Source organism: Eriocheir sinensis, chromosome 8 (assembly GCF_024679095.1).
Source record: "Eriocheir sinensis breed Jianghai 21 chromosome 8, ASM2467909v1, whole genome shotgun sequence".
Taxonomy (NCBI): Eukaryota; Metazoa; Arthropoda; class Malacostraca; order Decapoda; family Varunidae; genus Eriocheir; species Eriocheir sinensis.
Genome location: NC_066516.1, coordinates 13,984,322 through 14,000,910, shown reverse-complemented (window position 1 = coordinate 14,000,910; position 16,589 = coordinate 13,984,322). Strand labels below are relative to the sequence as shown.

Below are 16,589 nucleotides of genomic sequence, written 5' to 3'. Positions count from 1 at the left end.
TGTACAAGGCAGCTCCTGTGAACCTAACCCCACCTAACATCACTACCCATGAATGTATCTATTTTTTTAATGTGACTATCGCATCGGCACTCACAACATGTCTGCCAAACCTGTTCCTCTCATCTACCACTCTACTGGTAAACCCATTTTCGTCTACGTCCTTGTTGAATGTGAATTTATCCAGTTTAGTTTCAAGGTACGGAAGAAGGGTCAGACTACACCTAGGGTCATAAAACTACCCCTTGGAAACGCCTAAAACTCCCACGAAAGCCTTGTCAGATGTGTGTGCGTGGATGCTTAAGATTATGACCCCCTGAGCTTGCATTCTTAAACGTATGTGCACCTCCATTTCGCCTGTATGAAAAGCCTTGCGTAGTAAAAGTTCATGGGGTTTTCATGGACTGCTTTGTGATGCTAGTTAACCCGTCTGCTGCGATTGGAACGACTTTGGCTTTCACTGATGACCTGGTAACATATAGTCCCATGTCTTTCTCTGCCTCTGTGGTGGATTGTGGAGTGTTTCCCATGTGGTACTGGTATGCTGGATATCCTCTCCCAAGGTGCAGGACTTTACATTTTTCCTCATTGAATTGTAGCAGCCACTTTTTGTTCCATCCCTGTAGTATGGTGAGGTCTTCTTGTAGGAAATCCGCAGTCAAGGTTAAACCCATTACTACGCGTCCTACCGGGTTCTCTTACCATCAGAGCCTTACTAATAGCCCCCTTATTAAAGCCCTTCATCCATTTATAATCCTCGATCAAGTCCCCTCCCAGTTTAATTAAATCTTTCCTCATAGTTTCTTAGCCCGTGAATCATCTATGTCATTATCTACCTCTATATTAATCTATCTACATATCTATCTGTGTCTTTACAATCTATCTAATTATCTAACCTATCTTTCTATCGATCTATCCTTACCTATCCATCTACTACGTCACTGTCATCTACCTTCATTCACTACCATTTATCAGTGCACCTGTTTACCTATCTACAAATCTACGTGTCTTTATTCTCTAACTTTCAATCTATCTCCTACGTCACTATCTTCTACCATCATTCACTATCCATTTATCAATCTACCTGTTTACCTATCTACAAATCTACCTGTCTTTATTCTCGACCTATCTATCTATCTTCTAACCTATCTACAAATCTACTTGTCTTTATTCTCTACCTGTCTACCTTTCTTCTAAACTTCCTAGCTATCTATTACTATGTCGTTATGTCTATTACCTTCAGCCTCTAACTATCTATTCCTTAACCTGCTTGGCTATCAAAGGTTCACGTATGTTTAAGGTCAATTATTAAGTATAAGGGAAATATTTATATAAATCGTTTAGAGAAATTAGTGAATATGTGAAGGAATTTATAGTGCACAGTTTCCCTCCTTCCTTTCCTTCCTCTTAACCATATTTGTTCTTCCTTCTTTCCTCCTCCTTCTTCTTCTCCACTTTCTTCTTCACCTTCTCCTCCTCCTCCTCCTCCTCCTCATTCTCCTTAACTTTCTGTCATCCAACTAAGAGGTAATTTAAGTGTATAGTCATTACTTTTTCTTATTTCTTCTCCTTCTCCTTTCCATGCTCCTCCTTCTCCTCTTCTTCCTCTTCCTCCTGCTCCTGCTGCTGCTGCTCCTCCTCCTCCTCCTCCAACTCTATATTTTCCTTTCTCTTCCTCGTCTTTTTCCTGCTCTTCTCTTCCACCTCCTCCTACTCTTCTTCTTCTTCTTCTTCTTCTTCTTTCTCCTCCTCCTCCTCCTCCAACTCTTTATATTTTCCTTTCTCTTCCTCGTCCTTTTCCTGTTCTTCCTCGTCCTCCTCCTCCTACTCTTCTTCTTCTTCCTCCTCCTCTTCCTCTTCAAACCACCACCACCACCACCACCACCACCACCACCACAACAACAACAACAACAACAACAACAACAACAACAACAACAACAATAATTCATGACGTTACCTTGCCACGCGCGTCGCCATTGGTCAGCTCGTCGGGCCGCAGCGGCAGGGAGTTCGGGGATTGGCCGGCGCTGAGAGGGACGCCCGGTGATTGGCTGGTGGCTTCACAGGGGGCGGGGCTACTGCGCCCGGATCCCTTGGACGGCTCCCCTCGCCGCCACGGGAAGATGACGCTGTGGAGGAAAACGGGAAGAGGTTAGTTACGCTTTCTCTGTTGGAAGGGAAAGTGATAAAATGAGTGTACATGTAAAATAAATGTATAAAGAAACAAAGATACAATAGAATAAATAAATAGATATACTAGATATGTAGGTAGGTAAATAGATAAATATCTAGAAAGATAAAGAAGGAAAGTTAATTGTTATCACAGTAACAAAAAAACAAAAAAAACATTAATTATGACGTATTTCCAAGAGACGTAATGCACGACTTGCCATTCTATTACGTAAGTGAAGAGAGGATGATGATGATGATGACTTTAAAAACTGTACAAGAATATAATAAAAATACTAAAGGGATACTTCAAATAGAAGAAAACTAACGCAATGAAAAAGGAAATAAAAAGTAAAACGGTACCCGAAGTAAGTTTTTAATTAAGATGATGATAATGATGATGATGGCTTTAAAGACAATACAAATGAATGAAAAAAAAAAAAGTATTAGAGGGATATTTCGAAGAGGATAAAAACAATGCAATGAAAAAGGGGAAAAAAATACGGTAACCAATGCAAGGTTCTTCATTCTCTTAAATATATTTGATGTGTTTTCTTTAGACGGTTAAAAAAATTCACCACCACCACCACCACCACCGAAATAGTGTGTCAGTCATCTACAAGTTCTCTCAAGCGTCGGTGCCCAATGGTCCGTGTTCTCAGACGCTCTCGGCTCTCACAACAAGTATTTCCAAACGCCACAAAGGAGATGAGTCGGGTTATCATGCGTCTGAGTCGGGTTATCATGAGTCTGAGTCGGGTTATCATGCGTCTGAGTCGGGTTATCATGCGTCTGAGTCGGGTTATCATGAGTCTGAGTCGGGTTATCATGCGTCTGAGTCGGGTTATCATGCGTCTGAGTCGGGTTATCATGCGTCTGAGTCGGGTTATCATGCGTCTGAGTCGGGTTATCATGCGTCTGAGTCGGGTTATCATGCGTCTGAGTCGGGTTATCATGCGTCTGAGTCGGGTTATCATGCGTCTGAGTCGGGTTATCATGCGTCTGAGTCGGGTTATCATGAGTCTGAGTCGGGTTATCATGAGTCTGAGTCGGGTTATCATGAGTCTGAGTCGGGTTATCATGAGTCTGAGTCGGGTTATCATGAGTCTGAGTCGGGTTATCATGAGTCTGAGTCGGGTTATCATGAGTCTGAGTCGGGTTATCATGAGTCTGAGTCGGGTTATCATGAGTCTGAGTCGGGTTATCATGAGTCTGAGTCGGGTTATCATGAGTCTGAGTCGGGTTATCATGAGTCTGAGTCGGGTTATCATGCGTCTGAGTCGGGTTATCATGAGTCTGAGTCGGGTTATCATGCGTCTGAGTCGGGTTATCATGAGTCTGAGTCGGGTTATCATGCGTCTGAGTCGGGTTATCATGCGTCTGAGTCGGGTTATCATGCGTCTGAGTCGGGTTATCATGCGTCTGAGTCGGGTTATCATGAGTCTGAGTCGGGTTATCATGCGTCTGAGTCGGGTTATCATGCGTCTGAGTCGGGTTATCATGAGTCTGAGTCGGGTTATCATGCGTCTGAGTCGGGTTATCATGCGTCTGAGTCGGGTTATCATGAGTCTGAGTCGGGTTATCATGCGTCTGAGTCGGGTTATCATGCGTCTGAGTCGGGTTATCATGCGTCTGAGTCGGGTTATCATGAGTCTGAGTCGGGTTATCATGCGTCTGAGTCGGGTTATCATGCGTCTGAGTCGGGTTATCATGAGTCTGAGTCGGGTTATCATGCGTCTGAGTCGGGTTATCATGCGTCTGAGTCGGGTTATCATGCGTCTGAGTCGGGTTATCATGCGTCTGAGTCGGGTTATCATGAGTCTGAGTCGGGTTATCATGCGTCTGAGTCGGGTTATCATGCGTCTGAGTCGGGTTATCATGAGTCTGAGTCGGGTTATCATGCGTCTGAGTCGGGTTATCATGCGTCTGAGTCGGGTTATCATGAGTCTGAGTCGGGTTATCATGAGTCTGAGTCGGGTTATCATGCGTCTGAGTCGGGTTATCATGCGTCTGAGTCGGGTTATCATGCGTCTGAGTCGGGTTATCATGCGTCTGAGTCGGGTTATCATGAGTCTGAGTCGGGTTATCATGCGTCTGAGTCGGGTTATCATGAGTCTGAGTCGGGTTATCATGCGTCTGAGTCGGGTTATCATGAGTCTTATTCACATTCACGGTGCAGAAGCCTTGTCAGACTATCACTCGGTTCATAACACTACCCATAAAGATATCCACAACAATGTCCGTGAAAGCCTTGTCAAATTGGATGCGTAAGCCCGGAAATGTTGGAGAATATGGATTTAAGTTGACTGCCTCCCTTGATCTTTTGAGAGGTGGCAAGTTTAAGAATCGTGTTAGAACTTCTTTTTTTTTTACAGTAAAGGAGGCATCTCAAGGGCAAACAAAACAAAAAAAATCGTTAGAAAGTCCGCTAATCACTCTCTCTCTCTCTCTCTCTCTCTCTCTCTCTCTCTCTCTCTCTCTCTCTCTCTCTCTCTCTCTCTCTCTCTCTCTCTCTCTCTCTCTCTTGAAAAAAAAAGGATAGTTGAGTGGCTAAAAGAGAGGTCAATAATCGGGCATGAGCCACTGTTAGTTTACTTTGCACCATCTTCATCATCATCATCATCATCATCATCATCATCATCATCATCATCCCATCGACAGTATCATCATCATGTTATTCAGTCAACATCATGCTTCAGAATATCGGCCTAACCTTAACGATAACTTCAAACGGCACAAAAACTGACTTATAATGTTTGTAGAAGCCGTCAGTGTTTGTGATCTTTATTTGTGTTAATATTCTGCCGTTGAGCTCCTTCCTATGATGGCAATAACGGCCTTTTGATGTAGATATGTATTAGTCCTTTGATTATAATGCTGCTTTAATGCAGATAATGGCAAATAATGGAAAAAAAACTGCATTGTACTGTTTGTAGGAGCCATCTCTGTGTTTGTATTATGTCCTTTCCCTTCCCTACTGTTTCAACCCTCACCTCTTCCATCTCTCCCTCCTCTCCTCTCCTCTTCCTTAAAAATAAAAATAAAAACTGCATTGTACTGTTTGTAGGAGCAGTCTCTGTGTTTGTATTATGTCCTTCCCTTTCCCTACTGTTTCAACCCTCCACCTCTTCCATCTCTCCCTCCTCTCCTCTCCTCTCCCTTAAACATAAAAAAACCCTGCATTGTACTGTTTGTAGGAGCAATCTCTGTGTTTGTATTCAGTCCTTCCCTTTCCCTACTGTTTCAACCCTCCTCCTCTTCCATCTCTCCCTCCTCTCCTCTCCTCTCCCTTAAAAATAAAATAAAAAACCCTGCATTGTACTGTTTGTAGGAGCAGTCTCTGTGTTTGTATTATGTCCTTCCCTCTCCCTACTGTTTCAACCCTCCACCTCTTCCATCTCTCCCTCCTCTCCTCTACTCTCCCAAAAAACACTCCCTTCCAAATTTTCCTTTTCTTTCCCATTCTTTTCCTCCCCTCTTTATCGTCCTCCTCCTTCTCTTCTTGTTATTCCCGTCTTTCTTTTTCCCTTCTCCCCCAAAAATAATGAAAAAGATGATAATAGTAATAATAATAATAGATAATTTTCTCACTTTATATAATCGTTACTTGCAGTCTCGTGGTTCTTGAAGACTCAATAATAAATCAACAAATAAAAAAACAAAACAAAGGAAATAAAGGAAAAAAATGAAGACGCGACAGACCCTACCAGCACACACACACACACACACACACACACACACACACACGTTATAGACTTTCCATTACCTTCACATTATACTTAAACGCCCAAAAATTTACGTGATCTCTCTCTCTCTCTCTCTCTCTCTCTCTCTCTCTCTCTCTCTCTCTCTCTCTCTCTCTCTCTCTCTCTCTCTCTCTCTCTCTCTCTCTCTCTCTCTCTCTCTCTCCTCTTTTTTTTATCCTTCTCCCTTTCACCTTTTCTCATTTTCATCTCCTTTTTCTCTTCTTATTCTTTCCTACTTTCAACTTCTCCCTCTCTTTCCTCTCCTTTTTCATTTACATTTCTCTCTCCTCTCTTCTCCTTTATCACTTCCCTCCTTCTCTCCTTTCTTCTGTTTCAATTCCTCCACATCTTCCATCTCTTCTTTCTCTCCTCTCCTCAAGCCCTTCTCTCTCTCTCTCTCTCTCTCTCTCTCTCTCTCTCTCTCTCTCTCTCTCTCTCTCTCTCTCTCTCTCTCTCTCTCTCTCTCTCTCTCTCTCTCTCTCCTTTTCCCTTCTTTCCCCTTTCCTTTTCTCTTTCCTTTTAATCGTCTTCCTTCTCCCCTCTCTTTATTCCCTCTCCCCCTTCTTCTTCAGCCGCCTCTTCTCCAATCCCCCTCTTCTTCCCTTCCCTTCTCGTCCCCATCTCAGTTGCATTCTCCTCTCCCCTTTCCTCCCCAACTCAGTCGCATCTTCCCTTCCCCCCCTACTCTCCCCTCTCCTCTCCTCCCCAGCTCATTCTCCCCTACCATTCCCCTTCCTCCCCTCTCCTCGTCAGGTCACTCACATCAAGCAGTTCTCCCCTCGTCTTCCCTATCCTTCCCAGCTCAGTCGCATCCTCCCCATACTCCTCCCCAGCTTAATCGCACCCGTCCCTCCTATCCCCTCAATCCCCTTCCGTCCTTCCCAATCCCCTCCCATCGTCACCTCCACTTCCTCCCCTTCTAATCCCCAACTCGCTTCCAACATTCCCCTCCTCTCTCATCTCTTTCCCAGCTCATCCGCATCCTTCCCATCCTATCTTTCTCTTTCCCCCTCCTCCCCTCTCTCTCCCCTTCCTCCCCGACTTTAAAGAGTGAAATATATGTATCGGAAAACTTTATAAAGAAAACGCCATCGGATTACGCCGCATATCACAGGGAATAAAAACCAGATAACGAACACACACACACACACACACACACACACACACACACACACACACACACACACACACACGAGCCTGGGAATTTTTTTAAAGGGAAAGAGTAGAAAGAAAAATACAAAGGAAGAACAAAGACGGGAAGGGAAGGGAAGGGAATGATTGAAGGAATGAAGGAAGGAAGAAAGGAAAGATGGAAGTGTATAAGGAAGGAAGGAAAGAAGGTACAGGAAAGGGAGGGGAAGAGAATAATGTATGAGAAATAATGTATGAAAGAACAAGAATGGAAAGAGGGAAGAAAGGAAGGAAGGAAGCAAAGAAAGAAGGAAAGAAAGAAAACAAAGGAGGAAGGGAAAAGGAAAACAAAAGAAAGGGAAGGGAAGAGAGAGAGAGAGAGAGAGAGAGAGAGAGAGAGATCACGTTTTTAGAGTTAGCGTCGTGTGAATTAATTAATTAAATGTCGTCCTCGTGAAGTAATGAATTGTTCGACCGACTGAACAAGTAATTGGACGCGGCTGTTGTTGTTGTTGTTGCTGTTGTTGTTGTTGTTGTTGTTGTTGTTGTGGTGGTGGTGGTGGTGATACTACTTAAGACTTTTGAAATTACTACTTCTATACTGTTACTACTACTACTACTACAACTACTACTACTACTACTATTACTACTACTACTTCTCTACTATTACCACTACTACTACTACAACTACTACTACTACTACCTGCAACAAAAAGAACATGAATAAGAAGGAAAAGAAGAAGACGATGACGAAGAAGACAAAGAATGAAAGGAGAAGAAGAAGAAGAAGAAGAAGGAGAGGAAGAAGGAGACGAAGAAAAAATAGAAGAACGTGACGAAGAAGAACACAAAGAGGAAAAACTCAAAGAATGAAAGAAGAAGAAGACGAAGAAGAGGAAGAAGAAGAAGAAGAAGAGGAAGAAGAAAGGTGAGCAAGCGATAAAGATCACATTAGACACGGTATAAAGAGGCTTTTGAGAGAGAGCACGTGTCTAACCACCACCACCACCATCATCATCACTAACTTGGAAATTGCAACCCTCATCATCACCATCACCACCACCACCACCACCCACACCTCACACCCCTACACGCAACACCTACACCCTCTCCCATCCCCTACAAGACTATCTTACGCCTACATCAATTACTCTTCTTCCTCTTCCTTCTCCTCCTACTCCATCTTCTCTTCCTCTTACATATATACTTAAAATCCCCTTCCCTCTTACCCATTCCCCATTTCCTTCCTCCCCAGATTTCCCCAACACCGACTCCTCCTCCTCCTCCTCCTCTACATCAGTTAATTATTTTCCTCCTCCTCCTCCTCCTCCTCCTCTTCCTCCTCCTCTCTTCTTGAATCAACTCCCTTATCTCCTCTTTCCTCTCCTTTCCTCAATTCCTCCTTCGTCTTCTTCCCCTTTTCCTCACCTCTTCCTCCCCTTTCCTCCTTCACCTTCTACTCCTCCCATTTCCTTTCCTTCTCTCCCTCTTCTCTCTCTCTCTCTCTCTCTCTCTCTCTCTCTCTCTCTCTCTCTCTCTCTCTCTCTCTCTCTCTCTCTCTCTCTCTCTCTCTCTCTCTCTCTCTCTCTCTCTCTCTCTCACACACACCCTTATAAGCTCTCTCTCCTTATCTCTATCTCTATCCATTCTTATTCGTGTTCACTCCATTCTTCTCTCTCTCTCTCTCTTTCTCTCTCTCTCTCTCTCTCTCTCTCTCTCTCTCTCTCTCTCTCTCTCTCTCTCTCTCTCTCTCTCTCTCTCTCTCTCTCTCTCTCTCTCTCTCTCTCGTATCTATATCTAATCCGTTCGTTATACTGGAATAGTTTTTTTTTTTTCCTCTCCCTTTTTTTTTCTTCCTCCTCGGGGGTGGAGCCTCTGTGAGGGTGACTGGACTCTCTCTCTCTCTCTCTCTCTCTCTCTCTCTCTCTCTCTCTCTCTCTCTCTCTCTCTCTCTCTCTCTCTCTCTCTCTCTCTCTCTCTCGGTAATTTTACATATATTTTCTTCCATTTTCCTTTATTTTATTTTTATCCTGGTTTCATTATTTTTTTGTCATTTCCATTCACATAATTTTTTCTTTTTTCTTTTATTTTTATTTACGGTATTTCCTTCCCTTTCTTTTTCTTTTTTGTTGTTATTATTTTTTTCTATTTTAACATTCCAATTTTCAAACGAAGAAAAAAAAAAAAAAAACTATACGTCGAATGTAGATGTATGTATATATTATGATGTATGTGTGTATGTATGTATGTATGTATGAATATGTATTATGTATGTATGACCTTAAGCAGTATTTCTTTCTGACCCCATTTCACTAACCTTCTTCCACTTCTCCTCCTTCCTCCACATCTACTTCCTTCCATTCTCCTCTACTTCTCTCCACTTCCTTCCTTCCTCCTCCCATCCCGTCCCTCTCCCCTCCTGACCTTCCTTCCTCATATACCCAGCGTGACCTAACTCCCTCCTCTCCCTCCCTCCTTCCTTCCTCTCTTTCTTCTCTCCCTATTCTTCCTTCTTTACTACCCTTTGTTCCAATTTACTACTTCCTTCCTTCATTTTTTCTCTTCCTTTCTTCTTTGCATTCTCTATTCACGTTACCTCTTCTCTTTCTTCCTTCTATCTTTCCTTCTTTTCTTCTTTACTTCCTCTCTTTCTTATTACTTTACTTCCCTTTCTTTAACTTCTCTCTTCTTTCTTTACATCCTTTTCTTTCTTCTTTACCTTCTCACTATCTTCTTTCCTTCTACCCCTCTTTTCCTTTTATATATGTTCTTTCTTGCTTACTGATCTTTCTGTTTTCAACCTCATTCCCTCCTTCCTTCCTTCCTTCCGTCTTTACTTTCCTCTCTTCCTCACATATGTCGTACTTCTTTGTTTCTCCCCTCATATATTTCTCCTCCCCCTTCATTTCCTTCTTCCCTTCCTTCCTTCCTTCCTCCCTTCAAGCACTCAATCACTCGCTGCTTAAATAATTTCTCTCTTCCTTCCTCTGACCTCTCTTTTGTAGTAGTAGTAGTAGTAGTAGTAGTAGTAGTAGTAGTAGTAGTAGTAGTAGTAGAAGTAGTAGTAGTAGTAGTAGTAGTAGTAGTAGTAGCCATATATCATCAAACTTTAAATCCCTTCCTTTTGAAAGTTTAAATCTCCTCTTTCTTCCCTCCTTTTTTTTCTCTTTCTTCCTCTCTCTCTTTCTCTCCCTTTCATCTTCTCTCCCTCCTTAAATCCCTTCCTTTTGAAACGTAAATCTCCTTATTCACTTTTTTCTTTCTTTTCTCTCTTCCTCTTTCTCTCGTTTTCTTCTTTTCCCTCCCTTCCTATACTTCTCTTTTTCTTTCTTTCTCCTCACAAACCTAATATTCCTTCCATGCCTTCTTTTTCCTCTTCCCTCTTTCTCTCTCTCTTCCTTCCTTCCTTCCTTCCTTCTGATAAAACTAATATTCCTTACCTTCCTTCTTTCCTTCCTTCCTTCCTTTCCTCCTCCTCCTCTCCCTCCACACAACACCTTTTCTTACCTTACATCCTTTCTCTCCCTCCTCCTCCTCCTCCACCCTGAATCCTTTCCTTATCCTTCTCTCCATGTCGTCCTCTCCTCCTCCTCCACCTCCTCCTCCTCCTTCCATTCTGCCTCCATTCCTCAAACCACGACACGACCGGCTCCTGATCCTTCCTCCTCCTCCTCCTCCTCCCCTTCATCTTCGTCTTCTTCCTCCTCCTCTTCCTTACCAGATCCAAATCTCAATGGCTTTATCGGTATGCCTAGAGAGAGAGAGAGAGAGAGAGAGAGAGACAAAGAGGATGCCGACTTTGCATGTAAGGAAGAAAAGTGAGGAAAGAGGAAGAGGGGAGGAGGAGGAGGAGGAGGAGGAAGGCGAGCACGTCAATCATCTTATCATGAATATTCCGCCTGTTAATCATTTTTGCTTCTTCCTCCTCCTCCTCCTCTTCTTCCTCCTCCACCTCCTCCTCCTCCACAACCTCCACCACTACCCACCTCACTTTCATTTCCTTCATCTCCAAACTCCCCCCCCCTCCTTTCTCCTCCTCCTCCTCCACCTCCTCCTCCTCCTTCTCCTCCTCCTCCTCCTCTTTCTCCTCCTCCATCACACGAACACCATCTGGCACGAGAGCAAGTGGGCATCTCTCTCTCTCTCTCTCTCTCTCTCTCTCTCTCTCTCTCTCTCTCTCTCTCTCTCTCTCTCTCTCTCTCTCTCCGGCTGCCCTTTCACCCTTTCACCCCGGCTCACCTTTCTCCTGCCCCGACAAAGAGAGAGAGAGTCTTCAGATCGATCGATGTGGCATGTTACGCTTTATTGGAATACTTACATGTGTGTTTGTGTGTGTGTGTGTGTGTGTGTGTGTGTGTGTGTGTGTGTGTGTGTGTGTGTACTTGTCTTTGTCTCGCCGCCATCTGTCTGTTTATCTGTCTGTTCTCTCTCTCTCTCTCTCTCTCTCTCTCTCTCTCTCTCTCTCTCTCTCTGATCGTCTATCTTCACTTGGCGTCAATGGAAAGCTGAGTCCTTTGAAACTGTCACCATCACCACCACCATCACCATCACCACCATCACCACCACCACCACCACCATCACCACCACCACCATCACCACCACCACCATCACCCTTTCCACCCCTTTCACCACCATCGCTGTCATCACCATTATTATCAGTATGTCCATGTCTCCCTACCTAATGTCCTTGCTAGCCTCATTATCATTTTTATTATCATTCTCTATTGAAACATCAGTCATCATCAACTTCATCATTTTCACCAGCATCACCATCATCATCATCATCATTATAGTTATCAATGGCAAAAATACCTCTTATATACGAGAACATTGACAACTACCGCTACTACTCTTAGAACTATTACTACTGCTACAACTACTACTACTACTACTACTACAACTACTACTATATACTACTACTACAACTATTACTACTACTACTACTACTACTACTACTACTACTACTACTACAACTACTACTATATACTACTACTACAACTACTAATACTACTACTATTACTACTACTACAATATTAGTTAACCAAGTAACCAACACGATTGACCATTCTCGTGTGTGTGTGTGTGTGTGTGTGTGTGCAGCCCGCTTCACCCACACTCATATTATCCTCTCAACCTCATTGTAACAACCGCCATAGTGCTCTCTCTCTCTCTCTCTCTCTCTCTCTCTCTCTCTCTCTCTCTCTCTCTCTCTCTCTGGGGAAAAGGAAATATGGAACATTTTTCTTTTGTTTAATAAACCTTGTCTCATAAAGTTCAACCCACAGAGAGAGAGAGAGAGAGAGAGAGATTTTTTATAAGCCTTGTCCCCTCCCAATCTACCTTTTTTCATTATTCCCCTTGTTCTCTCTCTCTCTCTCTCTCTCTCTCTCTCTCTCTCTCTCTCTCTCTCTCTCTCTCTCTCTCTCATACAGGTCTCCCCCTTCGTCGCTTGTCCACCATTCAGTGTTATTATTATTGTTATTATTGCTGGCCTAGATATACCACCACCACCACCACCACAACTACTACTACTACTACTACTACTGCTACTACAACTACCGCAACTACAACTACAACTACTACTACTACTATTATTATTACTACTACTACAACCACCTCCCTCATTATCCCTCGGTCACCACCACCACCACCATCATCACCAGTCATCACCACCATTTCAGACTGACAGTTGCGGTGTTGGCACAGACAACACCACTACCGGACAAGACAAACACCACACACCTGCCCTTCTCTCTCTCTCTCTCTCTCTCTCTCTCTCTCTCTCTCTCTCTCTCTCTCTCTCTCTCTCTCTCATAAATCAAAATCACGTGAACAGCATCAAAGTCTTGCCTTCCTTTCCTCCTCCTCCTCCTCTTCCTCCTACTTCAGTGTTGTATTCCCCTCTTCCTGTCTACCCAGCTTCCTCTCTTCCTCTTCCTCCTTTTTTTCATCTTATTTCTCTGATTCCTCCTTCCTTCTGCTTCCATCTTTTCTTCCCTCCTCCTCCTCCTATCCATTTTTTTCTCTTATATTTCCTTCTCTTCCTCCATCATTTTCTGTCCTCCTCCTCCTCCTATCCAGTTTTCTCTAGTCTTCCTCCTCCTCTTCTACTTACTTTCATCTCCTCCTCCTCCTCTTCCTCCTCGACATACCCTTTAACCCTGACCCTCCTCACCCTTCCCCCCCCTCCCCGCCTCCCCCATTCAATATCTAGGCTAAATCTTTTCAAGGCCTTGCCCCCCTTTTTCGTCACGCTCCCCCTCTTCTCCTCCTCCCCCCTCTCGTCCCCCTTTCCTCCTCCTCTCCTACTCTATCATTTTTTGTCTGTATTTTCTTTTCTTTTTTTTACTATATCCATAAGTTCCTATTTTCCGTTATCTTTATTTCACGTTCTCTTTAATATTTCCGACTTTCCATTATCTATTTCCATTACAAAATTTTCCGTCTTCCTCGGTTTCCAATTTCCGTACCTTCCCATTTTCTTGATTCTCCATTTTCATAACTTCCAATTTTTCTTCACTATTTTTATAACACCCCTTTTTTTTCTTCTTCACTTTTCCATCCCATTTTCTTCCTCGCATTATTTCCATACGTTTCCTTTTTTTTTTTTTCTTCACACTTTGCATAACCTCATTTTCTTCTTCACACTATATTCATAACCTTTTTTCTTTTTCGCCTTTCCTCTCCTTTCACATTTTTCAAGGCTACGCACCTCCCCCCCCCCCCACCCTCGCACCTCACACACTTGTTACCTTCACTTTCCCTCATGTCAATATTTTTTTATTTCTTTTTTCCTCCTTTCCTTCCTTCCCATATTTTATTTTGTTCCTCCTCCCTTCCTTCCTTCCCTTTCCTTCATGCCCATATTTTTATTTCGTTCTTCCTCCCTTCCTTCCTTCCCTTTCCTTCATGCCCATATTTTTTATTTCTTTTTTCCTCCCTCCCACCCTTCCTTCCCATATTTTATTTTGTTCCTCATTCCTTCCTTCCTTCCCTTTCCTTTATGCCCATATTTTTATTTCGTTTCTCATCCCTCCCTCCCTCCCTCCCTTCCTTCCTTTTCCCTCATGCCCATATTTCTATTTAGTTCCTTCTCCCTTCCTTCCTTCCCTTTCCTTTATGCCCATATTTTTATTTCTTTTCTCCTCCCTCCCTTCCTTCCCTCTCCTTAATTCCCATATCTTTATTTAATTTTTCCTCCCTTCCTTCCTTCCCTTTCCCTCATGCCCATATTTCTATTTCGTTCCTCCTCCCTTCCTTCTCTTTCCCTCCTGTCCATATTTTAAATCGTTCCTCCTTTTTTATTTTGTTTTTTCGTCTTCATTCTGCTTGCATCATATTTCCATAACCTTCCCATTTTTCTTTCTCTCGTTTTTCCTCTGCTCTTTTTCCGACCATTCGTGTTTTTTCCCCTTCTCTTTCTTCATTCGCTTTCTGTCTTTCCCTTCATCTCCTTTTCTTTGTCAACCGTCCATCCATTTTTATTCTTTATATGTATTTTTCTCTTCTTTCTTTCATTTCCCTTTTCCTTAACCTACATTTTCTTTTGCTATCCTCATTCATATTCCTTCCTCACCTCCCTCCCCCTTTTTTTCTCTCTCTCTCTCTCTCTCTCTCTCTCTCTCTCTCTCTCTCTCTCTCTCTCTCTCTCTCTCTCCTTTTTACCTTACCTACACGCATACAGTCCTTAACCACCTCCTCCTCCTCCTCCTCCTCCTCCTTCTTCTCTCTTTTTATTCTTCTTCCTCTTCTCCTTCCTCCCTTCTTCCACCCCATACCGCCTCACCCAATAAAAAAAACACTTATTATTATGTACCTTTGGTGATGCATATTTCCGGGTTAAGTTTTATAAGGGTGTTAGGGCGTTGTCTTAACCCCGGGTTGTAAAGCGGCTGTAGTGTGTGTGTGTGTGTGTGTGTGTGTGTGTGTGTGTGAGAGAGAGAAGGCCATAACAGAGGAGGAGGAGGAGGAGGAGGGGGACCAAAAGTGCATGATGTTGCTGTTATGTGATGGAGGAGGAGGAGGAGGAGGAGGAAAATTAAGTATAAGGAGGAGGAGGAGGAAAAGCAAGTAAAAGGAGGAGGAGGAGGAAAAGCAAGTAATAGGAGGAGGAGGAGGAGGAGGAGAAGCAAGTAAAAGGAGGAGGAGGAGGAAAATTAAGTAAAGGAGGAGGAGGAGGACAAGCAAGTAAAAGGAGAAGGAAGAAGAGGAGGAAAATTAGAAGCAAAAGGAGGACATGCATGAGGAGTAATTTTCCTCCTCCTCCTCCTCCTTCTTCTTCTTCTTCTTCTTCCTCTCCTCCTCCTCCTCCTCCTTACCCTTCAATTTTCCCTGTTTGGTGTGATTGTGTGATTGTTCAAGAGACGTAATGCCCGCTCTCTCTCTCTCTCTCTCTCTCTCTCTCTCTCTCTCTCTCTCTCTGCTTTAATCCTTACCCTCGCTGTTCACTACACACATTCTAAATCTTTAACTAACCCATCTCTCTCTCTCTCTCTCTCTCTCTCTCTCTCTCTCTCTCTCTCTCTCTCTCTCTCTCTCTCTCTCTCTCTCTCTCGTATTTGACCTCCTAACCTTTCCATGACAAACATAACATACACAAAATATTCCACTACCAACTGTATATATATTTCTCTCTCTCTCTCTCTCTCTCTCTCTCTCTCTCTCTCTCTCTCTCACACACACACACACACACACACACACACGGACACACGCACCCACACACACCTCGGTAGGGCTCCCAGCCTTGCCAATGCCCTCTGGTGACGAATTAGCCAACGACGCTGCAGCTGATCATGGTAGTGGAGGGCGGGGGGCCGGCGTGCCTGCTGGTGGAGGGGAGACGAGGAGCTGTGGTGGAGGTGGTGGTGGTGGCGGTGGGGGCTGTGGTGGTGGTGGTGGTGGAGGGTGTCTGTCTCGGCCCCACCACACCACCGCACCATTACACATGTCTCGACTTGCATCTTAATTATTTTTTCTTTTTGATTTTTCAAGGTATATTTTTAGTCTGAGGAGGTTGCTTTCATTTTCATGCTTTTTCTTTCTCTTTTTTTTTCCCCTTTTGCGGTTATATAATGTTTCGGGTTTGTCTGTCTTGTTTAACTTTTTTTTCTTCCCTTCTTACTTTCGCTGTCAATCTTTCTTTTTTTTCCTTTTCTTCTTCTCTATTACTTCATTGTTTCTCTTTTTGTTTCTTTCGTTTCCAATCTTTTTCTTTTCTCTTTCCTCCTTTTACTTTCCTTAACGGTTGATCTTTGCTTTTCTATACATATGTTTCTATTTACGTTTTCTTTCTTACTTTTTTTAATTTCTCTCGCTGTCAATCTTTTTTTTCTTTTCTTCTTCTCTATTACTTCATTGTTTCTCTTTTTGTTTCTTTCGTTTCCAATCTTTTTCTTTTCTCTTTCCTCCTTTTACTTTTCTATCTACACTTTCTTTCTTACTTTCTTAATTTCCTTCGCTGTCAATCTTTCTTTTTTTTCTTTTCTTCTTCTCTATTACTTCATTGTTTCTCTTTTTGTTTCTTTCGTTTCCAATCTTTTTCTTTTC

General features: G+C 43.1%; 1 protein-coding gene across 11 annotated transcripts in view; it reads right to left on the bottom strand.

The window, feature by feature from the left end:
- Positions 1-16,589, bottom strand: part of LOC126995572 (rho guanine nucleotide exchange factor 4-like) — a 232,256-nt gene that overhangs the window by 162,901 nt on the left and 52,766 nt on the right. For 9 of the 11 annotated variants that reach the window (XM_050855228.1, XM_050855235.1, XM_050855233.1 and 6 more), the window contains one exon: positions 1,955-2,126. In XM_050855228.1, the coding sequence (XP_050711185.1) occupies positions 1,955-2,126 (172 nt within the window). Of the gene's footprint in view, positions 1-1,954; positions 2,127-15,767; positions 16,509-16,589 lie in introns of all 11 variants that reach the window. The other 2 variants (XM_050855239.1, XM_050855238.1) reach the window with 1 other exon arrangement.